This window comes from Zootoca vivipara, chromosome 6, assembly GCF_965207765.1.
Source record: "Zootoca vivipara chromosome 6, rZooViv2.hap1.1, whole genome shotgun sequence".
Taxonomy (NCBI): Eukaryota; Metazoa; Chordata; class Lepidosauria; order Squamata; family Lacertidae; genus Zootoca; species Zootoca vivipara.
Window position 1 is genome coordinate 41,166,845 of NC_142589.1, and position 26,651 is coordinate 41,193,495.

A 26,651-nucleotide genomic window follows, 5' to 3' on the forward strand; every position below is an offset into this window, starting at 1 on the left:
AAATATGCATTTTGTGTTTATTAGGGCATTTCACCTTCTCAGTGGATAAAAGCATTTAGGTATAACTGATTTCCCCCTTTTTATCCTTCCCTGCCATTGCTACTATTAGGCAGCCCTGTTTGGGGAAGCTTTTAATGTTTAATAGATTATTTTATTTTAATATTCTGTTGTAAGCCGCCCAGAGTGGCTGGGGAAACCTAGCCAGATGGGCGGGGTATAAATAATTATTATTGTTATTATTTATTATTACCCTTTTCATCCTGCCATTTCATAGTGAAACCTGAGCCCCAACAGAATCACCATCTATCAACCAGAAAAGCCTCCAGAGCATTCAGGGATTCAGTCTTCATGTGTGGACCATTTGAATATCAGGGAAGGGTTCTTAACACCATCCCCAAATGCCCTGTCACAAAGACTAGACATAGAACATGTCCTGCCACTTACATTGGGACAATCCTGTGGTTGTGGCCATGAAGTCCCAAACAGCTCTACATAAGGTGGTCCCCATTTGAATGTTTAAATACCCCAAAACGACAGTGCTGGGGTTCTCCTGTACCACCCCAGAAACCAACTTTGCTAGCTTGGGCAGGGATAATTTTGGGCAGTGGGGTGCCATAGTATAACAGTAGCATCCCAGTTTTGTGTTTCTAATCCAATATCTTTAAATCTGTTCTCCAAACACATGGGCCCTCCTGGTGAAGGAGATGGGATCTGTGTGGTTCATGGCAACCCCCACCCTATGAGTCTATGCTGGTTCTGAACCAAATACTCAGGTGAATAGAACTGGGTAAGAGCAATCATATCCCCAACTTGTCCACCCAGGTTTCTGTAACACATACAGTACTAGGTCAGTTCCCTCACCCAAGATTAAATTGTGGGTGGTTGCAGACTTGATCAGGCTGAATAGTTTATTTATTTAAAAGCATTAATTTTACTGCTTGATATTTTAAAAATCTCTAAACAGATGGATGATGGAGCCACATAGATCCTATAGGTTGGGGGAAGAATCAGAAGATAGATCTGTCACCTATCTATCCCATCTTTTTCCTGTCCCCCTGAGACTATGCTACAGTATAACCATAGGCACACACCCCCCATTTCCTATCTCTCCTCTGATTTTACTCAAATATATATTCTACAACCAATATCTCCCCATTCCCTCAAATTCAACTCCGCACCCACTCTGAGAAATATTTTGCTATGGAATGAACAAGAAAAAGTGCAAGGCTGGAAGTAGACACATCAAAGAAGCGTTTCAGCTGCAAACTTTGTATGAGAAATCGGGTTACGGTTTTTTTCTTTGCCAATGTAGCTGAGTGCCCAGTCCAAGTTCAGGTGCAATTATAATAAAGTGTAGTAGTAATGCAAGATGATAATATCTAATAATATAAGAATTGCCACAATATTAGAACTTGGTCCCTTTCCCTGCTTCCTGCAGTAAATACACAGCACAACCTGTTTCTTGCACAGGGTTAGTAAGGCCAGTTTCATGTGGCATTTATCCAGAGGTGAGCAATCCTTATCACCTCTTTCCCTAGTTAGCCCTGCAGGGCAACCTGAAGAGAGTGAGTGACACAAAAACCCCTGGGTTGCCCTGCTGGTGGTGCCCTGCCACCTGTGGTGGGCGTTGGCTTTATGATCCTCCAAGATTTGGAACTCTGCCAGGCCAGAAGCTGTCATTCATAGGTCTGAATCCTAATATGCCCTGCTGCATACAGGGATAGTCCTGATAAACGAGCTTACCTATGGGGACAGTTGTAAATGTGATGTTTGCTGGTATTGCGCCCAATCAAAAGGTGAAGTCGTCACTTGAATTCTAAATCATTCCATCAAATGGGCGAATTTGCAAATCAGGCAGGCGTATTAAAAAAAATGACAGCTGCCTTGAGAACTTTGCATGTATAGTTTACAAACTTAACGCAGGCTTGAATTCGCACCTCACTATCTATTATGACATGATACGACTGTTCCATACTGGATACAGTATTTGCTGTTCCATACATTGCATGTTCACCAAAGAATTGCCCTGCAGCCTGCTCTCACCGTGCCAACCCTAAAGAAAGCCCGCAAACATCACGACGAGCGCAGAAGCACCCTCCCACCCTTTTCCCCCTGAAGCTGGTGTTTTCAGCACCTTTGGGACAACTCATCTGTGACAGTATCCCTCCCTATACTCCACTTAAGTTATGAGTGTAGAAGCAATACACAATTTGTGAACATGCAAGCTTTCCAATCGATTTTGCCTCGACAATTGCGCCGCGTTCTTTTACGAAGCCTGGGCGTAGCCGGCAGAGTCTGCGCCGCTCTCCGTCTCCGCTAGGGGTCCCTGTTCCGCACAAACACTGGGCGGCGGCCCCAAAAAGCTTGAACTCATCGTCCAGAATATGGTACCGCTCCTTAGGAGTCCAGGACGCTGCCTGACTAGAGCGAAGCGCCCGTCCCCTCGTCGGGCAGGAGCTCCGTCTTGAAGCTGCCGCTTGGCCCCACGGAGAAGCCGCTGCTGGAGGCGCCAAGCGTGCCCACGAGAGTCGGGCGCGGAGAAAGGACCCCGAGGCGGTGGCGGCGACCCGGCACAGGGCAGGACGGGCGAGGTCCTCGGTGCTGCGCGTGGGAAAGGCGGGGTCCTCTCGGCGGGGCCTGGGCGGATGAGGTCACTCTTTGTGGTGGCTGCCGTTGGCAAGATGGCGCCGGTGCTGGCGGAGAAGAAGCTGCTGGGGCCGGACGGGCCCGTGGCCGCCGAGTTCGCCAGCGAGGAGGACGAAGGGCAGAGTCTTTGGTGAGGAACAGCGCTAGGCTGGCCTCTGCTCCTGGCTGCGAGGCTGGCATTAGCCAGGGAGGGGCAGCGGTTGCTCTGTCTGCCTTCCACAGTCCTGACGGGACCTGGGCTTCAGCGGTGGGCTCGGAGCCTCCGTGCTCCTGGGAGCAGCCGTTGCCGGGGCCCCGCCGGGGATGCGGGCAAAAGAGCGCCTGGAGCCCCCAGCATCCCGCTAGTGGCTGTTTGACAGCTCAAGCCCGGCTTTGCCTAGTGTTGGGAGGGGCGGCTCGTGCAGTTATGAGCCTAGAGGAAGAAGGGCTGGTTGGGGTAGGAAGGGTCGCTTCTCCCTCCCTGTCTCTTTTTCGCCGTGCAATTACATAGGTGCATAGATGTGAACCCTGTAGGCACCGAAGCCAAGAAGCTACGTGTCGGTGGGGTCCAGAGCATCCCTTTTCAAGTAGGATTATCTCTTCTCCCCCCCCCCCGCTTTCCATCGAAGGATTATGCAGCAGGGGGACCCCCCCCCCAATGGAGGCCCAGGAACAAAAATGCAGCGTTACCCTCTTGTGCCCACTTAAAATGCGATGCCAGCAGTCCTAAGCTTGACCTAGCTGGCAGCCATGGTTGTTGAAAAAGCTAATGAGACAAAATGACAGGCTCTGGATTGCTTTGTTGATGACTACATTCAGTGTGAATGCAGCAGAAACCCAGGCCGTAGTAGGGCTGACTTCTCAAGTGTTCATGTGATGGTGGTTTAGATGAGCAGTGGATGCACTTTGTATTTTCACCCAGCCTACTCTCTTGGTATATTTAAAAACAACATTCCTACACTCAGACCCATCTATTTAAATGGAGAAGAATATCTAAACCAATGTGTGGTTCAAGACCTGACAGCTTTTGTCCAGGAATATTGTGCCAGGCTGAACTCTGAAGCATCTAGTGCTGGTCTTTCTTTTCTTCAATTGTAGATCTATAGAATTGAAAGGGACCTTGGAGGATATCTAGCCCAAACACCTGCTTAATGTAGAATCAACTACAGCGCTCTGACAAAGGACTCTTTGCAGAACTGCCCACAGACACCTGCTTGATAGGCTGGGTTATAAAATCTTGGTGGCTTTAGAAGATGGAGTAGTGCTAGTCAAATTAAGAATAAAAATCTTTTGAATTATAGAGTTGGAAGAGACCTAGGAGCCCTCCCCACTTAGTGCAGGATCTTGCAACTACAGCACCCCTAACATTGACTGTCAATTTTCTTATATATGCCTAGCTTAGGAAAGCCCACTTCCTCATGTGACAGTCGGTTCCACTGTCTATTGCCAATATGAAAATTACCCTAGCATTTAGACAAAATCTTTGTTCCCTGAATTTTCCCTCCATTGATTCTGATCCTGTTCTCTTGAGCAATAGAGCTCCATCTGTTATGTGACAACTCTTTAGCTATTTGGAGATTGGTATTATACTTCCCCTTCTCTTCTTCAAACTAAACATACAGTACTTGGCTCTTTCAACCATTCTAAACAGAGCTTGGTTTACAGACCTCTCACCAACCAGGTTGTCATCCTCTTACTGCTAGTTTGTTAATATCCTTCTTAAAAGTGTAGTGCCCAGAACTGGACATAATGCCATAATTGATTTCTCCAAGTTAAGAGCACTATCTTTTCTTGTAAGCAGCTTTGACTTTTATTTTAATAGAAAAGAGAGGTACAAATACTAAACTAAATTATTATGAAATCAGTTTTTTCCTGTGAATATTTGAGATTCTGTACCCCCATTGTAAAATAGCTTAATTTATATATAAAAAATACCCTATATTGATCAACTATTTTTTTTCACACATTCTCTCTTGTGCAGCACCTTTTGCATCCAGTCTTCATTTCTAGGATTATTTTGTATTGTTTTTGGTTGTATTTTAGCTCTTTTGTATATTTTGTTGTAACCTGCTCTGGAATTTTGTGTGAGGTGTGGTCTATAAATAGTTTTATAAATAAATGTGTATGTTTATACAAGATCAAGTTGCAGAACTGACCCTCAGCAAGCACTACAGAAATCATGCTCTGCTTGGGAGTTCCCTTTACTCTTGTTTATGCTCAGGTGTTGGCATATGCACAATATTTTTAACAGTAGCATGTAACTTCTCTTGGGAGTTTATAGGAATAGGTAGTAGTAGTTACATTGTGATATACAGAGAGGCTGTTTCCAGCATCAGATATGCTCTTTGACCACTGAAGCATTAAGGGTTCTGATTTTGCCTCTTGCAGTGGAGAGCATCTGAAAGCAATGCCACTGATTTATCTCTTGGGGGAATTTTACTGTTGTGAAGGAGGTAGCATTATAACTTGATGTACTCCTGAGCAAGAGAGAGTATATCAGATCTGTACAAGTACTAATAGGGCTATTGTGTTTTGTTTTATATGTGCAGCCTGTGTGATTTAGTATGACATCGTCTTATTTATTTGGACAGATGCTTACTCTTGTTTTTCAGCTGCTATTGGAACCCTAGATGCTTTGTAGAAGTTGGCCAAACCTGGCAGTCTGGCCTAAAAATGTCTCTTCCAGCTCCACTTCTGTGATCTAGGAGAAGATCTAAAATTTGCGCAAAGCCACTCAGTAGAATTTAAAGTGAGGATAAAGGAAAGGCTAATATGCACCTTGCTAATGAGGTTTAAGCGGCTAGGGATTTGAGCATCTGTTACCCATGAGTGTCTGTGTTTGCATTCTGGTGGAGACTGGTCTGCTGACATATTGCTAGAAGTATATCATAGTTAGGAATACATTGAAATTTCCCTTCCGAATGGTGCTTACTGAGTTTCAATATTGAAGGGAAGCATTAGCTGTAATAATAATCAAGAATCTGACAGTAGTAGCATAGCCTCCTCCCCGCATAGTGGAATTAGACAGCATTATAAGTGAGTTCTGCTTCTCTTGAAGATATGTATGTATATCTGTTTAAATTACATACAAAACCAGACATTTCATCTACAGTAACTAAAGTGAAACTGAAAACAAGTTATATATTGTTTGCTTTAAAAAGGTTACTTTATTAAGCAAAACTAGTGGACTTAAAATATACTACTATCATTTGAGGAATCAGCAGTGAATCAGCTGTCTTCAGAGTAGCAGAATTTCATGAGAGGTCAGGTTTCCAAAAACACCTTTGCTACTGAATGTCATTGTAGTGCTGCATAGACAAGAACAGCACATACTCATCACACTTAGTGTTCCATTCACTGTTGTTCTAAACATAGGAGGCCAAAACTGGTGGATTGATCTTTCTGATGAAGAGCAGTACAATCATACCTCGGTTTACAGCTGCTTCAGGTTGTGTCTTTTTGGGTTGCGCTCCGCGCCGAACCCGGAAGTACCAGAATGGGTTACTTCCAGGTTTCAGCACGCACGCATGTGCAAAAACACCAAATCGTGACCCACGCGTACGCAGACATGGGTTGCGAATGCTGTGGGTTGTGAACGTTCGCAACCCGAGCATCCACTGTATTGAAATAAATAATACATAATTTTAAGTGAAGACAATTTACATAGAATCATATAACATAATTGATTTAAATAAAGTTTCCTTGTACATTGTACATTTCCTTGTACACTGTACATTTCCTCCGCAGGGCCGCTACCTAATGGTTTCTCTATTTAAAAAAAGGTTGGCAACAACATAAAGCCTTTATACAATCTGAGAACATAATCCAAAACCTCTGGCCATGTCGCCCACCTGCCTTTTGTACTACACAACTGTATCTGTGTAGGGATGGCTGTGGGAGCTGGATTGTCACATCAGTGGATTTCTGTTTGGCCCTCTACACATGCAGGAACACTAAGCAAGCTCACTTAGTAAGGGAAATGCAACCCCCCCAGGCCCTCAGGACTCTCTCCTGGCTGCCCTACTCTCTTCCAGGCCACATCCTTCACTGGCTCTGCAACATACCTTCTGCAAGTACAGTTACCGGTACTGTTGCCTGACTGGAATGTATTATTGAACTGTGATAATGCTGTTTCCTTGCCTGGATGAAGATGGATAAGCGTCTCTGTGTGAACAGAAACCTCTGACTTTTGCATGGCTGGAATATAGCCTACTGTATGAAGTTAATAGTTACATCTCTTACTCTGTCCACTTTTGCTTCTTGCCCCATCCACTGCTGGAATATGGCACCTGGAAAGTTGCTCATGAGGGATTTGGGCCCTTCGACTGAAACAAGTTTCTCAATCTTCCTAACTTAATTGACAACTAAGGCTTGGTTCATACTTTACATGAAACCATAGTTAATGTTTAATGTGGTTGCATTTCAGTAAGCTTATCATGTCATCTGAACATGTGATTTTATTTGATTCTCTCCAAACCAAAAGCAGAAACCAAGGTTAGTTGGAAGGAAACAAACCATGATCCCAGGTTTGGATGACACAGAAAGCCAAGGTTTGCAATTTGTTCTTCCCTGGATGGCAGGAGTGAAGTGAGAACTTCTGCTGTTCATTCACAGTAAACTCCATTGTCTCTCGAGACAGATGGATGCCAACAGATTTAATGCAATGTGTAGAACTTTCCAGAAAAGCTGCTAGCTACTGGAACTTGCAGGGCATAAAATATACTGCATTTTTGAAGCAGATGATCCTGGTGAGAGATAGGTTGGTGTCTTCTGGGTCCTCTTTCGGCCCATCTAAATTCCCTTGTGGAGAACCTTCTGAGGTCTGAGGGCCAGAGGCAAAAGTGAGTAAACCAATGGACACAGTTCTTACATTTGTACAAGAGGCTAAATTCCAGCCATGCAAGAGCCAGAGGTTTCTGCACATCCAACCCTTGACTGTCTCCATGTTCTATCCTGTCAGACAAGTGGTATTATCACAGTTAAAGGACATGTTTCAGCCATGCAAAGGCACTTGAGGAGGGCGCTCAACAGGACAGATGACAGTGTGGCTTGGGGATAGTGGCAGGCCTGGAGAGAGTTCCAAGGGCAAGAGAGAGGGGCCTGTGGAGGGCTGCATTTGACCCCTGAGCCTGAGGTTCTCCACCCCTGGAATACATAAACCTTTCCTGCACAGAAATGTCCTCTGACAGTTATTTTGTTTCATTTGATTTGTGTTATATCTCAGACAAACTAATAAGTGAACTTGTTTTATGCAGGCACTCAATACTGAGTGAAGTTGCCACACGATCCAGGTCTAAATTACCCACAGGCAAAAATATTCTTGTCTTTGGTAAGTATCAGTGAGTAATAGTGGGAGGCTCTTGTGGGAATTCTGACACTGGATTACTTTTAAAAGACAGATTTAACTGAAAGAACAAAATGAGTTGTTTAATTTAGTACACAGCCTATTTGGAGGCATGTAATAAAATATTAGCCAGGCTAAAGTTAATCTTGTATCTTTTTTGTGCTGATGAAGTATCTTAGATCTAATGTATTGACAAAAGAGCTTGTGGTGCATGTTATAGCCTTAAGAAGATACATTCAAAATATTAAAGATGCAAGTGTGACCTTTTTGTAGAGTAAGTGAAAGAGTAAGTTCAGCTTATGAATGTGAATTGTGATGCTGAAACCAAGAGAGTCTCTCTTTCCTGTAATGGGGCTGTTTTGCTACCCTATAACAGAATAAATGAGTTGTTTCTCCAGCACCCACTAAATTCTCAGCTTGGAGGCTTGATCATTTCCTGGAAGAGATGAGCTTCTTGATGTTTGTTTTCTGCCCTCTAAACCTATTGGCAGGTGATGATGGCTCAGGCAAAACAACACTAATGACTAAAATCCAAGGAGCAGAGCATGGGAAGAAAGGAAGAGGCCTCGAATACCTGTACCTAAATATCCATGATGACGACAGAGATGGTAATGTATTTGCCTTACTTGCATGTCTTGTGCTTAAAGTTGGAGGCTGGCCTCTTCTAAAGGGCAGCTGATTTTTCTACTGCCTTCTCAAAGTCTCTGACTATGCATGTTCACATGGAATGAAGTCTCAACAGTGTTCAACAGAGCTTAGTCCCATGTGAATATATGTACTGTAGTAGTAGTAATAGTAGTATTATACTACTAAATAGTACTACTAAAAACTACTAAATATTATTTTAATTATTTATTTGTACCCCGCCCTCTGGGTTGCCCCAGGCACTCTACGTGATTTCCAGCATATATAAAAACATAGTAAGACATTAAACCTTTAAAAGCTTCCTTATACAGGGCTGCCTTCAGATGTTTCCTAAACGTTATATAATTTCTCATCTTAACATCTGATGGAAGGGCATTCCAAAGGGTAAGCACCACTACCCAGAATAATAATTGCAGCTGTAGTTTAATCTATTTGTTCTTTATATGTAGAGAAATGCTCCCAAAATGATTCACCTCTGTTATTGCTCTAGCCATGTGATACCCCTCATTAAATCCCTACATGGGAAATCCCTTATCCCCTCCTGGATATTGCACAAGACTTTTGTCCTCACTTGAAAATCCTCCATGGCTATCCACTTCTTATCTCTGTGCTCTTAATATCTTGCCATACTCATATTTGTGACTTTCTCAGTCAGCTCCAACACCATCAGGTTTCCTGCTCCCTGAAATGACCTTGATCTTCCTCTCTTTCTGCCTAGACATGTCCTTTCTCTATTTTCAAACCCCTCCTTAAAAAAACAACAACATTTTTTCTATGAAGCCTTTGGAACAGTCATAGGGAACACATGAGCCTCTAGATGTTGTTGGACTCTAATTCCCATCAGCCAGTGCCAGTGTGGCCAGTGATCAAGGATGATGGGAGTTGTTATCCAGCAGCATCTCAAGGGCCATAGGCTTCCCATCACTGCTGTGGAGTAACCCCTAGTCCTAATATCCATTGTAGGTAAGCCAAAGTGTGTGACTGCAATACACACACATACTATGCCAAGTATATAGGTGGTGATGCTAATACTAATAAGAACTGTGGAAAATGATTTCTTAATGAGAACACCTCTCCTTTCTTTCAGATCAGACCCGTTGTAACGTCTGGATTCTTGATGGGGACTTGTACCATAAAGGGCTCTTGAAATTTGCTGTTTCAGCAGAATCGCTGCAAGAGACCCTTGTCATTTTTGTGGCAGATATGTCTAGACCATGGACTGTTATGGAATCCTTACAGAAATGGGCAAGTGTATTGCGTGAACATATTGATAAGCTGAAAATCCCCCCTGAAGAGATGAGAGATATGGAACAGCAATGTAAGTAATGCGAGACTGAAATTTTATTTTGTATCCCTACAACTTTTGGGGATGATTGCTTTTAAATTCATATGCAGTTGCCTTTTTGTGACCCACCAGTGGTCATGTAGCCTAGCATTGTCTTTATTTTCCCTGCCAGCAGTTCATGTTTGGGAGTCTTCCTTTCAGCTAGGCTTTGCACATGAATTGAAACAATATAGATAGTTCGGTGAGCATTGTGGCTGTGGGCATATGTTCTGGACGTGTTTGATGCACAAGTGATTTGTAAAATCTCATTCCTAGTACAGAGTTTGGAATTGTGAGAACTCTGAGATTTGTAAACAAATCAAATACAGTTTCTTTTCCATATCCTTGCAGAACAAGGTGTGGAGACTTTGGAATAATATAGATAAAACATATATTTGGGGAGCAAGACACACTGAAGGCTGCTTAAGAAACTGACTTCATGACTTCCAAACATCTTCAAGAGCTTATGTTGTTAAATATTTTTTAGAAATCTCTGGCAAGAAGGTTGGTTAGCATGGAGATGGTTTATTCTTTTACTCCATTTTCCAGCCATAACTGGCTATCAGAACAGCTTACAATAATAATAAAATCCATTGCAAAATTTAAGAGAGTACCTAAGAGCAATAAACTAGTAAATAATAATGACTATTAGATTCAGAGCAATGTGCACATATCACACATATGGGGGGGGGTTAATAGCTAATAATAGAACTTGTCTGGTTCTTAAAATATCTCCACATCTAGAAGACTTTGATGGTGTATCTGTGCAAGCCCTACTAAAATATATTCAGGTTGTACAGCTTCAGTCATGCTTGGTCAACAAAGTTAGACCCCTGTGAGGTGGGAGAAGGGCAGTTAAGAGAATATGGCTTGAGGTTTTTACATGTGAGTAATCATGGGTCATCAGTTAATGCATGCAGGATTCCCGTAAGTTTTGAGGACAGTCAGAGTGAAGTATGGAACATTTCTGCACAGTGGCAGTTTCCTTTGCTGAATTCCAGAAACAGAAATAAACAGTAAATTGCAAGAACTCGGGACAGGAGGAAGATGAATTTCAAGTAAGTCTTCAAAAAGTTTTATTTATATAATGATAAGATGAATCCAAATAGGAATCAATTCCAGTATGATAATGAGGCAAATAAATATAAATTCCAGTGAAAAAATCCCAGGACAAGGCCCTGTTTCGCTAATTCTTCATCAGCAATGTTTTAATGGTCAGAGTGTACCAAGTATGTTTGCAATTTACTGTTTATTTCTGGACTTCACCAAGAACTCCAATTTCGACAGGAATTCCAGAAACAGGCATAATTTAAAAATAGTCAACAGCGAAACCAATAAGCATTCTGCAGTATTGGCTTTCCTGTCACTGTTAGCATCAATTTCAAGGTTATAATACCCCAAGTACATAAAAAGACTGTAAGGAGAACCACAGTTGCTACTTAGTATTCTTCATTGTGTGAGCCCTCAAGGTATGCATAGTTGGTTGCTATGTTAAAAACTTGCATCTGTATTTATATATTAATGCAATGAGGTGGAAAGTGTGCTCATGAAAATACCTGTGCAGAATTTGTACACAATAGAAATGTCATTTAAATAGATGATAGTTCAGGATAGGAGACAGTGGTATCTAATTGCACATACCCTTGTTAAGGGGTACAGTGCACGAATGTTCTTCCACTGCACAGGGTTGGACTTATTACTGGAACTTTGAGAACTGGTCTTCACCATGCTGTAATGTTCCTGAAAATATAGTTCATTCATAGTATAGCAAGTTTGATTGAAAGAAATGGTTTCTCACTGTCTGTCCAAAAGTTTTCTAACACTCTGTTCCTTTGTAAAGAAATGCAATCTTGACAAGAATTCCCCGTTGCTTTTGCAGACTTGCACCATTAACTGTGCACTCATTTTAAACTAGTGGGACAATGTAAAAGGTGGCTGTCAAAGCTGTATTGTGCAGCTTTTCAAACCAAGAGGATCCTATCAAATTCAGTGGGTAAAATAATCCCTTTCTTCCCACCAAGAAGTACATTTTGTATTGGGGATTACATCACTCCATATTTGTCTCATGAGGCAAGTCATGTGCCAATGATGCCTATTGTGAACAAATTCAATGCCTGCTTCTGAGCTTCAGCAAAATATACGGCCATTTCTGTGTCTCCCCATTGTCACATTTCATGCAGTTTTTGTGGTGTTCATTCCTCTGCTGAAATGGAAGCTGCGAAGTAAACTGTTGAAAAATGCAGAGGGCAGAGCATTGCTGATTCTGTGCTTCCCCCCCCCCCCCATAGAAGGATTCATTGTACCTAAAGCAGCAATTAAGGGCAGCCTAAGGATCCTATTGCTGCAGCCTTTCTTTGACTCGGGCACTCACCTTGTTTATAACATGCATCTCTGCTGCCAGTGAACAATTCTTGTCCCGAGAGGCCTCCCTCCCTCCCAATCCACACATTCCACAGCAGTGGAATGCAAATGTTGCTCCAAGAGCTGTGCTTAACCCTTGCCCAAGATTTTAACTGTTACCTGCTCTGTTTGCCTCCCCTGTGGGTTAAGGAAGGAGAGCAGCAGCAGTGTCAGTGTCACAAGGCATTCCAGCACATGCCTGCCGCACTTCTGCTTGTGGGGCCTGTTGGATGAGTTGCCAAGGCTCATCTACTAATTAGTGATAACATGTTTAATGGAATACCATTTTAAAGTTTCTGTTAAGTTTTTTTCTGAAATGGTGCAGTGTTGAAGTTTCAAACCAAGATGTACACAAATGGTCTCTGAATGCTGAATTAAAACTCATTAATGACTAATAATTTATGCAGGGAGAGAATGTTGCTTTATGCTAAAAAGAAAACTTGCAAGTTAAAGGCTGCATTTGCATTTCACAATAAGCCAGGATTCCTGGCTTATCCTGGCTTACTGTGAGTGACCCGCATGCTGGTGCATCCAGCTGGTTCACTTCCCCCACCCTTTGTGCAGGTGGGTAAAACTAACCAGGAATTGCTAGCCTGTTGTGATGTGGGAACCTGGTCTGGGAGGAATCCTGGTTTGTTGCTCCCAAACAAGTCAGGATTTGTATGCTAACTTCAGACCTTTTTAAAAGCACATTGGCTTCTTTGGGAACCATAGACCAGGATCTCAGGTTTTTTGTATGTCGTTAACTAGTCCTTCCTGGTCAGTTAGCTGGTCAATTGAAGACTCATCTTCTCCTCTGAGAGGTGAACGTTGTTTGGAATCTCACAACTGATATGTTGCTTCTTCTGTATTGATTTTGTTTATGAGTGTAATTTCTTTTAGACATTTTAATCTTTTAATAACGCTTCTGTATTTTTGTTTGATTATTTTACTGTCCTGGTATCCAAAAGGATGAAGAGTAGCTTAAAAAAATTAAATAGTTTTACTGAACCTCCACATTTTGCTTAACCTCAAAACATACTCCCCTTTGCATAACTTTAAAGAGTGATTATAAAGTGGTGCTTGGCAGCAAGTGGAATTGACTTCCTCTTGCACAAAGAGAATTCCCTCTTCTCTCTCCTCGTCTCCAGGCTGTGTGTGCCTACCAGATAGGTTCCAAAAGGTTGAGGGACGCTCCAAAGTGGAAGGGGCAGGAATGAGAAATTACCCTCATCCAGTGCTGTATATCACTCAAAGTATTTTATAATTACATGTAAAAATATTCTTTTTTATCATAGTTGTGAAGGCTTTTCAGGAATATGTAGAACCTGAAGACGGGTATCAGGGGTCACCACAGAGAAGAGGCCCATCAGGACAAGATGATGAAAATGTAATTCTACCACTTGGAGATAATGTTCTGACTCACAACCTCGGCATCCCTGTGATAGTAGTTTGTACAAAGGTAAGTTTGAGCTCTCGTTTACTGGCAATTTTGGTTATTGCTAATGATATGTTTTATTGCCCTCTTGCATTTCTTGTGATCCTGATATACATTGTGAGTGTTTGCCGTTGCCCATTTAAAAGAGTGTAATTGTCAGTATTTGTGTGTTTATATAAAACATTTGGATTTTTAAAAAGTATGTCTGGGAAGAGCATTGAACGCGGTCCATTTTCTTTCTTCAGGATTCTCTGTTCTATTAGTTATTCTTATTTTCAAATCTGTAAACTGTCTCTCAGTTAAATTCAGAAAATGGAAGATCAGTTTCTAATCTTATACACACACCACAGAAAAGCCCCAAACTTTAAAGTGTGATCAATAGTTGCAAACCTTTATCTTCTGAAGCATGAATATGCAAATTACAATACATTTCTGAATTTGCTTCAAAGCTGAGGAGTAAGGTGTCTTAAAGTATGTGATGTCTATGAAGTTTAAATGTGTGCTTTTGTGATATTTTAATAAAAGATATTTTGTCTGTCCAAACTTGATGGTATACAATATCTGATGGCTTTTGACGTATTTTGCTTAATGACCCCAAACCGAGCTTGCTTTGAACACTAATTTATGCAAAAGTGTGTATGTTCTGCACACATTTTCCACTTCAGGCTATTAGAATTCTTAAGACTTTTCTTTGTGTTTCTTTTTCAGTGTGATGCAATGAGTGTATTAGAAAAGGAACTTGACTACAGAGAAGAACATTTTGACTTTATTCAGTCGCACATTCGTAGATTCTGCTTACAATGTATCTTTTTCTTGAGCATAAGTAGTGGAATAAAAAACAGTGCCATATTGAGCGCTGTCACTTTACATAAAGCTCAGTATGCCATCATCTCAACCCAAATGTATGGTCTGAGTCTGCTATTTCTTTCCCACTATTGAAAAAAATCATTTGTTTCCTGTATATTTCATTTTTTGTACTGCTTACATAAAGATGAACACTTTATCTCCACACTTTATTTTTCAGTAGTAATCTGGCAGCTTTTAAGGACTGATAAATTTGCTCAATCTGAGTGTTTTTTTAATGTACAACTAACAGTGCAATCCTCTGCATGTTGATTCAGAAATAAATTCCACTATGTCCATGGTTTTCCCAGTAGTGATATATGGAAGTGAGAGCTGGACCATAAAGAAGGCTGATCGCCGAAGAATTGATGCTTTTGAATTATGGTGCTGGAGGAGACTCTTGAGAGTCCCATGGACTGCAAGAAGATCAAACCTATCCATTCTGACGGAAATCAGCCCTGAGTGCTCCCTGGAAGGACAAATCCTGAAGCTGAGGCTCCAGTACTTTGGCCACCTCATGAGAAGAGAAGATTCCCTGGAAAAGACCCTGATGTTGGGAAAGATTGAGGGCACAAGGAGAAGGGGACAACAGAGGACGAGATGGCTGGACAGTGTTCTCGAAGCCACCAACATGAGCTTGACCAAACTGTGGGAGGCAGTGGAAGACAGGAGAGCCTGGGGTGCTCTGGTCCATGGGGTCACGAAGAATTGGACATGAGTAAACGACTAAACAACAACAATGTCCATGCTTGCTCCATTTTTACATATTTACATTGAACATGGTGGATCTTGGTTTTGAGTAGACATGCATAGAATCGTGCTGCAAGTACAATTAGTTAATTATAAGTAGGAATTAATACACATATTATATGATATATACATATATTAGAAAATACTGTGGATCGCTTGGGAATGGCACTTTCTGTTTAAACCTAGCAGATTGCTTTTAGTCATGTTGCCACCTTAATTTTTTTACTTTCAAGTTCTCTGTTCCCTTTGTTAGACACTGAAATGTACAGCCCATTTCATGTTAAGGAATTGCACATAGGGTCCATCCCATTACAGTATTTCAAGTATTTCATTTCTGGAAACTTTGCTCTGTTTAAAAAAACATAAAATGCAAATTTAGCAGATTAATTTCAAATGATCTTAATAACATTTTCAAAGTTGTCCTTAATGCAAATTAATAGATGGTGCAGCCTTGATCTATTCATCAGTTAAAGAGGAAAAGAATCTTGATTTGTTGTATAAGTACATTGTACATAAAACATATGGCTTTCATTTTATCACACCTGCCTTAGTGGTAGAAAAGGACGCAGTTTTCATGTAAGTTGAAGAGCAATTTATTTTACATTTACACTAAGACTCGAAAATTCCCTTTAATTTGAGAATAAGATTTTGATTTGGGGGGGGGGGTGATGGATGGAAAGGAGACACTGTTGTAGATTAAACATAAATAAGATAGCAGAATATACAACTCTTAATCATTCTAGCCAGAAGTCAGTCTACGTTGATTTAATGGAAGTTCCTTTCCAATAAGAACACTCAAGATTGCATACTTACTGCCTGAACTTTAGAACTGCTTTTCTGAAGCACCAGGTTATATGTGGAGTTGCTATTGTTTCTGCAAGGAGACAAGTATCTCCCTTTCCCGTTGCCACCATGAAGTGGAAGAAGCTGCTCTGGTGCTTCTCCATCCCTGAATGTCTTTTTCCACAGTTGTGTCATGCAAGGATAGTAGTGTTGCTTAGGAAAAAATTAGTTATATGACTCCACATAACATTCTCTTTGGGATATTTGGCCCATATAAAGGCCAGTGCCAGCACAAACCATATGTTCGTTTGTGTGTTATATTTCTGTCTCCTTCCTCTCCAAGGAGTTGAGGGCCCATCTGATTACAACTGATCATAAGGAAAGGGGTGATGGGTTTTGTGGCAGGTTGCACAAAATTCATCCTTGCCTTCTAGGCATAGGTGCATTCTTCAGTTGTAAGGTCACTTCACACAGCACAGTTTTAAAAGTATAAATGTGATCAACGTAGGTACACTTAGAGCCAGGATTGGCTCCATCTTCCTGCTGAGTGTGCTTGCCAGTGCACCCAGATGTGCTGTAGTGGCTGCAGTTGACTGTAAAGTGATCCAGTGAATTGTCTCTTGGTCTCTTTTGGTTTCCTGCATTTCACAGTAATGTGAATTAGCATTATACTTCTTACTTCATTGAGGACAGTTTTGCTTTGTGGGAGAGAAGAATGTCCCATTTAATGTACAACAGTGATAACACTTTTCTGTATTTTTCTCAAACGTCGTGAAAAGGCAGGCTAAACAAATATTTTCAAAATGTACCAGTGCCATTCACCATTATGCTGTACTTCTGAAAAAAAAGGGTGTGCTGGTGTGCTGACATGAATCCTTTCTCTTGCTAGACCTGCTGGCTGGGACAATGAAAAGAAAATTTCAATTCTACATGAAAACTTCACAACAGTGAAACCAGATGATCCATATGAAGATTTCATTGTAAAACCTCCTGTCAGAAAGGTAAGCACCATTGAATTGTACATTGCTTTTTCAAGTGTGCAGGGCTGTAAGTAACCACTACAGTGAATTCAGTATCCTTAGCCATGGTAAGAATGCTAAACCATTAATTTGATTTTATAAACCACCACCCTTATTTATTTATTTGCCTAGCCTACAGTATTCCTTTTAGATTTGTAAGCATTTGGGGACTGCCGTGAGGCAGGTGTACTGAAGTCTGATTGGACTAATGCAGGAGGTTTCAAAAGCAAACAAAACACAGCTCTCAATCCCTGACAAAATGTAGCACATTGCATTTCTATATGGGAAGAGATAAAAGAATGGTGGCTTGGATCCAATGAACTATGAGTAGAAGAAAATAGATTAATGTAGTTCTAAATATCCTGGCGCAAGCTTTAGCTGTAGGCTTCTTGCTGTTTATTTGGTGTATGTTGTTGTTGTTTAGTCGTTTAGTCGTGTCTGACTCTTCGTGATCCCATGGACCACGAAGAGTGTATGTATGCAGTGTATTTGGGGTTGTGCTACAATATGTGAAACTGAATCAGGATAATAGGGGCTTTAGCATGTGACCTGTAGTCTGGGACCCCCCCCCCAATACATAGGTCAAACTCTTCCAGTAGATCAGCTCTGTCTAAATCATAATTTCCCATGGAGTTGCTGGCAGAACAGCTGGTCCTGGATTTTTATTAATATTGATGTTTAAATCAACATATTTTAAAATATGTTGGTCATACTTGGAGCAGCTTCGTTTAAATTAATTCACTTCCAAGTCCACAGTTTTCAGGGGGTCTGCTCTGAGGATGAGTTAGTTGAATACCACCCTACCTTTTAAATTTTGTAAGCTGCCTAGGGAATGTTATTGATATACATTTAATAAATAAATAATGATGCACAAGAGGAGGCCAGGTCACAGACTATATATATATTTGTGACTTTGCATATAAAAGGTTTTGTTCTGGAAAATTCTTGATATCTACATGGCATATCTGTTAAATTCCTATTGAGTCTATGGATAAGGTGTCTTGTATTTGGGGGGAACTTGGGGTGGGGGACACTTCTAAACTGAATCTGTCTTCAAGTCCTCCAAGTTGGAAATCCTCTCTTTAACCAGCAAACAGACACTCAACGCAAGCAAACAGCCTGCTACTGCTGCTATGTGTTTAAGGACCTAATAGCTTTGGGGGTACTAATCCAACAAGAATTGAATACTAATTGGGGTACTAATTGAGCAGAGCTTCTTGCCCCCCTTCTGAAACTAGCCATGCAAGAAAGGAGTCAGAAAGAAATGCAAGGAGTTGTTGTGGCCAGAAGCTTCCACATGCTCCCTGCCTTCCTGTAGCTTCCATGGCTAGCATAGTACAGCCTTCCCCAACATGGTGCTTTCCAGATCTTTCAGACTCCAGCTCCCACCAACTGACCATTGACCATGTTGGCTGGGGCTGATGGGAACTGGAGTCGCAAAACATTGAGGGTGCTCTAAGTGTGGGAACCTTGGCATATCAGCTGTGGTCCTAAATCTTTGCTGCTAGAAAGATAATCTCTCAGGCTGTGTCTGCTGCAGGATTCCCTCACTGGAGTTGCATGCGTGTAAACACACACACACACACACACACACACACACACACACACACACACACACGTTTACTACATAACTTGTGTCAGACAGCAGAGTGTAGGAATTATCCCAGATTATTAGGACAATGAAGGGATAATTTTCTGTACTGTATAGACAACTTTTCATGGTCATGCCGCCCTTATAATTTGTGCAGCCATTTTTGTTTTATAATGAAGTTTTCTGTGTTTTATTCCTCTTCTCATCAGCTAGTTCATGATAAAGAACTTGCAGCGGAAGATGAACAAGTGTTTCTTATGAAGCAGCAGGTAAGAAAATCACATATAGCCAAAATTACTTTGCTGGCAAGTGGGGAGGAAATCCTTTGGGGAGGCCTCTCCTATGTCTCCACTGCCTCCCCTCACTCCTCCACGTAAGTGACTAGCAGAAGCCAGTGGAGGAGGGAGGCAGAGGGAGATGCTGGCAGAAGAAAAAGGCTGAAATGGACTGCAGCTGAGCTGAATTTGTATGTTAAACGTGTATATGATGCGACTCAACTTTATCACATGAAGCATTTAACAGCAGCATGAGGAATTCCATAGCATCTTGAGAAGCATATATCAACAGTTTCATTTTTGCATAAACATGACTCTTGGAACTTAACCCCCACTTATGATGCGATGCAACTGTACTGCAGAATCCTACCTCTTTTCCTATTTAATTCTGGTGCCCTCTAGTGATATAATTTGGGAATAACTTTGTAAAAGTGTCACAAGTCACATTGAGTAAGGTTAAGCTCAAGTTCAAAAGATAGCATCATTGCCACGCGTTTTTAAATTTTGGGACATTTCCCCCTAGTATATTTAAGAGTTCTTTGTTCTTTTTCAGTCTCACCTTGCCAAGCAGCCAGCCACACCTACAAGAGCTTCTGTAAGTATGTGTTTGTAGGAAAGTAATTTGTAGTTTAAAATGTAAGCCTGAGCCCCAGAGCCTGAATGATTTAAATTATCAAACCTTACTACAATGCTTGTTTAGTATCTTTTTGGAATATTGCATGCAGTTTATGCATAACATTTTAAAAAGTGTCCTAAGCAACTGAAGGTGTTGTGCTATTCTGTTACACTATGTGAATAAATCATTTTACCAGTTGAATGTATTTACAAATCTGTGCCTGAGATATACCCAAAAATTGATACAGTACTTGAAATTGACAAACTTTTTACAGGTATCATTGAAAACATGCAACTTCTACAGCAAACTCAATAGTTATCAAAATGATATATGGGCAGTTGACTAGGGAAGCACAAGCTACTAAATAAAGTGGGAGGCATAGCTGCCAAGTCTCCCGTATTCCCCGGGAAACCCCCGTTTTTCCAGCCATTTCCCGCTGGCAGCCCGGATTAAAAAAAACAAACCATAAATCCCCTGGATTCTTACTGGCCCGGGGAGGCTCCTGCGCATGTCTGGAGTCTCTGGACATGCGCAGAAGCGATTTCTGGCGCTGCGGCCATTTTGGAAATGGGCAGAGCCTGCGTAGAAGCTACTTCCGGTGCTGCTCTGCCCAGTTCCAAAATGGGCGCAGCGCGACTTCCGGTGTCGTGCCGCGCCGATCCCGGATTTTTCAATCTGGGAGTTGGCACCTATGGTAGGAGGAGAACAACGTCTGCTGTGTATGTGTAAAGAGGTTGAACACTTAAAAGAGAAAGGCAAGAAAGAAAGAAAACACTGCAGGAGGAACCCATTCTGGGAACTTAGTAGGCTGCATTGGGATGTAACAGTAAGCTCTGGAGTACAGTTCATTTTAAGAATGCTTTGTTTAACTGTGCATGAGCTGTGTGTTGGTGTGTGCAGTTAAAGCTCTCTCACTTCACCCTTAGTTGAGTGGGGAAGCAAACTGAAACAGCAGGCTTAGTGTTATGTGTGAGGCAGTGCTCCTGGTTTATTTCTCTCCAAACTAGCCATGATCAGGAAGCAGAGGAAGGGAGGAGCAGAGTGGGAGTGCTCAAATTGCATGCACAGGTAAACTAGTAATATTTTAAACAAACCACACTATGTCTGAATGCAGCCAATATCACTCAAAAATAGTGAAAGCTCTAAAATTTAACTGATAACAGTTTTCCGTATATTTCACTAAACCCAAACAAAGTAATTTATGCAATTAGATTTGCAATTGAAATTTTACTTTTAAATTGCAGAGAGCTGCTTTTTTCCTTTTTGACAAATATAAATTGCTGTTCCTTCCTCAATTCTCTTTAATCTGGAGAAGTTCACTGGTGTAATTTGGGAATCTCTGAGCAAGGAAGTGTTTGAGTACACTTTAACAGTTGCATTTTTTCCTCTTTTTCTCTTTATTGTTAATTACATTGTTGCAATTTGTGATTGTCCAGGAATCTCCTGCACGAGGGCCTTCTGGATCACCAAGACCCCAGGGCAGGGCAGGCCCTGTCACTGTCCCCAGTGCCTCGCCAATAGCTTCTGTTAAGAAGCCAGATCCAACAATTAAAAGTATGCGCTGCAACTTAAACAATCTATTTTGTTTGTAATCTTTTCTTGGAAAACTGAGCTTGTTAGATGAAAGGCGGATACTAATGTAGCGATAAAATCAAATATTCATGTGGCATACTCAGTGGGCAGCTGTTGGGGCTTTAAAATGTTTTTTAAGTTATCAGGGATGGAGAGAATTATGAATAATATTTGCATCCATAGTTTAATCATATAACTAATAATCTGAAATAATAATAATATAATTATAGGAGAAAAAAATCAGATTTTGTTGACTATGTAAGTAATGGGATTTAATAGATACATTCTTGCCACAATTTCAGACCCAACAAGGAAAACAGTTTTATTTCTGAATGGAAGTGATGACCAGTTTTGCTAGAAGAGCCAGTAAATTGGAAAGCACGAATAAAATATAAGACAATATATTTAAATATGTTTAATTTTTTGTATAAACCTCTTTGAAAAGGGAATGGGTTGATATGCCAGTTAGGAATTACATTCTTTGTAACATTCGTTTCCCTCCCACTCATACATTTTATGCCTTTCATATATTTTGAACATAAAGGATTGTTAATCTGCCACAGTCCTGTGTGTTTTAAACTTTTCTCACCTCCTTTTAATTAGATAATGCTGCAAGTGAAGGTGTCCTAGCCAGCTTCTTCAACAGTCTCTTGAGTAAAAAGACTGGCTCTCCTGGGAGTCCTGGTGCTGGAGGAGTGCAGACCACAGCCAAAAAATCAGGTACTGTCTAGAGGCTAATGCAGCACTGGAGGGGCCCTAGCTCATAGGTAGAACATCTGCTTTGCATGCAGAAGATCCCATGTTCAATCTCTAGCATCTTCAGGTACGGCTGGGAATGTCACCTGTCTGAAACCCTGAAGGGCTGCTGCGAGTCAGTGTAGACAATACTCAGCTAGATTGTTCAGTATAGGGAAGTTTCCTATGCTTCTAAAAGCATTAATATTTTTTCATATTAACTTACTCTGCATAGACCATACTGAAATCCATGTATAGTTGGCTAATGTCACAGCCAAGTATTTTAATAAATAAATGATCCTGGAGTTGTGTCTCACAGAGAATTAAGCCGTTCCCATTCTAAATTATCCACACCTTGGTTTCTGTTTATTGTTGTGATTCTAGAATCTTCCATGATGACATAGAAAGCATGTTTGCAACTGTTTTATTATTTGAGTGCTTTGGCTAAAATAGTAACCTCAAGTTTTCTTTAGGGCAAAAAACGGTTTTGACGAATGTCCAAGAAGAACTGGATAGAATGACTCGCAAACCAGACTCTATGGTAACGACCAACTCCTCTCCAACAGAGAACGAAGCTTGATTATTGCTTGAACCTGCATATGTAAATGACCAAATAACTATGTACATTGATCTGATAAGACCAGGAGTTCTCTGCTATGGCAGATGCTATAAGTTTTTCTTGGGGCAGGGGGAAATGAAATTTAACCTTCATTGGCTTGTCCCAGTATCAAGTGCACATTCAGGAAGATTTGCATATAAAATTCCTGTTTCAAGATAACCATTTTAGAATATAAATAGGGCAATTCTCTTGATTTGGGTGGCAAACAAGGTGCAGCTGCAATTCCTAGGGAAGAGCACAGAGAAGTGAGATGCGGGATTCCTGTTGAAAAGCCACCAGTGGCTGCTGGCACTAAGGATGGATGAAGTCCCCTTTTCCAAGTATACTGGAGTTGGCCATTCAAAACATATTTATACTTGGGAGAATCTGGTGTAGTCGGGTGATGGTTAGATGAAGAGAGTGTAAGATGCTGCATTTAAAATAAATGCAAGATCTGACTCAGAAGTGAAAAGTATGTTGGACAGACTGGAGAAAAGCAGTGTTAATACATCCTGTGTTGAATATAGATCAGATAATCATGTTTTGAAAACAAAAGCCTTTACAATTGGAAAGTGTCCAAAGCTTATATGCTGAGTATCATGGGAATTTTTCTTGTTATAAATTGCATTTTTTGTTTTTGTTTTAACAAGAAGCTACATGAAATGTGGTGGGTGCCCTTTTTGTCACAGCTGACACAGGGAGAAGCTTGATTAGACCAAGTGCCTGGCACAGTGACTGATGTCTTTTGGAAGGTGCTTGAACCTCTTGTGCACTGTAGTACAAACAGTCTTTGTTTGTTTGACTTTACTTTGAATAACTCAGTAACTTTTTATAGTAATGTTTAATTTTGAATCCTGATTTCTCATAGCTTCTGCCTTGGGTTCCCCCCCCCTTTTCTAAATGCCAATCACATGGCCTGTTAAGAGCAATGAGTGACATATCACTTTCCCTGATGAAATGTATTATGAAATACAAATCTTTCTTATAGTAGCTGAAAACTCAGTCCTGCCTTAAGGTTTGTGAAACCTTTAATAATTTTCTTATAGGCTCCCAAAAATTTTGTTCCACTTTGCAGTAAATTACTAGTGTTTGTAGGTTTACATTGTTAAAACATAGAAACTAATGACTTCATTATAGCCCTTTAGTGTAGCCTTTTAAATGTGGAAAGAAATTTTACAATTGTCCCTCATTGCTACTCAAATAATTACCCATGGCCAGCTTGAGCTATGAAAGACTCCCACAGTTAACTGAAATGGCACTTTTGAGTTTCTGTACGATATATTTGAAAGAGAAACACTACCTTGCGTTATAGTACTAAGCATCTTTGTAATCAACACACAGAAGGGAAAAAACCACCGTATGAATTATGCAGAGTTTACTTTTTATTGATAAGGATTTGTGTGTTATGCTGAATCTTGTTTCTGAATAGAACACCCCTAATATTTATATATACATACATATATATATTGTTAAATATACAGAATAAATTGACCACTAACACAGTACTGGATGTAATTGCAAACCCTGTGTTACATCAAGAGGCCGTCTCTTTGTTTTTGTAAGTCTGTCTAACACTATCTAGAAAGCTAAGAGTATTTACTTGCATTAACTTAAAAGCATGTTTACTTGTGCCAGTTATGTGTTGTTGTTTTCCTTTACTTTTTTACATTTTTATAATTTCAGAACCTCAGTTACATCCACAGTTGCCTGTATCTTAAATTGACGAGTTGTGGTTGGGGCAATTTGGTGTGTGGTTCTGCTGGCATATGATTTGCCAGATGCATGTTAAAGAAAACTGTGGCCACTCTAGCAGATGTGACTTACATCCTGTCCTCGTGGCATGCAGCTTTATTATACCGTTAGGCAGCTGCACATTTTATGCCATGCATAAGTGCATGGCATGTTGGGATGATTATGTTCATGCTGGGTTCTAGCAGAGGGAACTTTACTACTGTCTCCATCTCCTTGCCACATGTGCAAAAGGCATAGAACCAGTAGAACCAGCCTTATGATTGGCTGGCCAGTCTAGAGCTGATTTTGGCTGCCTAGAGATAAGGCATAATATATTGGAAACAAGTATGTTGGACAAGCAAGTGTTTTGTGATGGTATGCGGTTCCAATGCAAGCCTTCAGTACACAACTGCCTCTTTCTGTTAATGTTTTTGTCATTTATGCAGACAATTCACTTTGTATATCAATAATGTGTACAAGTGGCTACTGGGTTTTTTTTGTTTTTGTTTCTTCATTTTCATAAAATGAATGTTAGAACTGCTGCAAATGAGCAAAAGCCAGTAGTAACATACCACTTTCCAGTTGTGCAAAAGAGTGCTTGGATTCAAACAGAAGTTGATTTCCCACCTCTACTCGGATAGTGCTTAAGGAAACTGCAAGTGAATGCTCCTAGTTTTTCAAAGGAAGAAAGCTGTAAGTAATGTAGTGTTTTTTGGTTGCCAAAGTCTAGCAACTTTGGAAAGCTGCACAGTTGTCTTTTCTGGTGTTCTCAAGCATTGGAACCAAAGGCCAAACTGCAAAAGCCTTTACATTTTAAAAAATACAATTAACTTTATTTTTCAGGATACACTTGTATGGTAGACTGTTAAAATTATTACATGGCTATATTTATATACGGTATATTGATTGCACCTACTGTTCATGTTTAAAACTTAAAGTAATAATCTATTCAACTTGAAGAGTGAAGGCAAATATAAAGGATTAAGGATTGGCCCTCCATCAAAATGCTATGTTTATGCTGCTTGATTTTTTTTAAAAGTTTGCACTTTTTATTGGCATTTTAAAACTTGTTTAAACTGAACAGAACTTGTTGTATTTTATTTAATTTAATTACATTGAAAGTGACTGAACTTAACCATATCCATGCTGTAAATGAAAGTTCACTCTCCTATATGACTAAGTTTATTGATGTTTTTAACTTCCAATGAGGACTGCAGATGTATCCAACACAACCCTTAGTCCAGTTGTATGGCTTTAACCAGGTGCAGTCATGTGGAATCTTGCTTTCTAGTGCTGGCAAAAATGAGGACATGTTCTTTAATTAATGGCTTCAATAAACACCAACCAAGACTGCTTTACCAGTGTTGAATTGCTTTTTTTTTACTAAGCAGGGCAATTCTCAAATTGTGGTTTGAGGCAAAGGATGTTTTGACCTTTATATACAATAATTTGTTTGTATGGCTGCCTTGCAGTGCACAATAACTGCCATTTTGCAGCGGACTAATGGCTGAGCCATTGTGACAATCTGCCAATTTGTTCTATGAGTTAATTCACTGCTTCTCACTAAGCTGGGATGAAGGGGTGGTTAACCACAAGACCCAAACAATTTTGATGGTGGTGACAAAAAAGGGTGGGGATAATGACATACTGTACCAGTAGTTTGGGTGGTGAGATTTAAGCTTTGTAGCTTGGCATGCTGTTAGTAAACAGGACTGTAGCAGCACTCATGACAAATCACAAGCATTACAATGCAGTTTTCTTTGAAACCCTGATGAAGTGAGGAGAGAATCAGTTTGTTCAGTCTAAAAAGATGTGCATTTCAAATCAACCCTTAGCCCTAATATACATAATGATGGACCATGTGCATTTATACAAGATCACATACAAAGGGTCTCTGTTTACCGTTTAGATACAAAATATAAATTACTGTGGTTTTCATATAGGCAACTTTTCCTGTATACATTTACATTTTTATTAAGCCCTTTTTGGTGCTTTGACACCAGCTTGTTGGGGGATTTTTGCTGTAATCCTATTTCTTCTACTTATGCAAGTGTATTCACAGCAAACATGGGCCCATTATGTAGTGCTGGTTAAGTTATTCAGGACATCACATCAGTGCAACAGAATGAACTACCCCAGGGATAGCCAACATGGAGCCATCCAGATGTTATGGACTATAATTCCCATCCTAACCACTGAGCTTCAGGGGGGTTGTACACTCCAGATGTTTTGGACTACATTGGCTACTTCTGAACTATAGCTTCTCACAAACATCACCCATTTTATTTATCTACTGTAGTTGTCTTTATTTTGTCTTATGGCCCAAATAAGTTTCCAAGGTGGCATACGATTTCAAAACAAAATACAATAAATGAAATAAAAC

At 40.6% G+C, this 26,651-nt stretch overlaps 1 protein-coding gene across 2 annotated transcripts; it reads left to right on the forward strand.

Annotated features, from left to right (window-relative positions):
• Positions 1-2,653: 2,653 nt before the first annotated feature.
• Positions 2,654-25,623, forward strand: DYNC1LI2 (dynein cytoplasmic 1 light intermediate chain 2). 2 transcript variants are annotated; one of them, XM_088672009.1, is made up of 13 exons: positions 2,654-2,776; positions 7,881-7,958; positions 8,461-8,577; positions 9,702-9,932; positions 13,616-13,779; positions 14,464-14,557; positions 15,789-15,924; positions 17,021-17,132; positions 18,951-19,010; positions 19,570-19,611; positions 21,069-21,186; positions 21,808-21,924; positions 22,413-25,623. In XM_088672009.1, exons 3-13 carry the CDS (start codon positions 8,490-8,492, stop codon positions 22,517-22,519), a joined length of 1,269 nt encoding a protein of 422 aa, XP_088528135.1. In that variant the 5' UTR covers positions 2,654-2,776; positions 7,881-7,958; positions 8,461-8,489; the 3' UTR covers positions 22,520-25,623. The 2 variants fall into 2 exon arrangements, with proteins under 2 accessions (XP_088528135.1, XP_034975058.2); XM_035119167.3 differs by having other exon boundaries at positions 7,881-7,954.
• Positions 25,624-26,651: the final 1,028 nt, after the last annotated feature.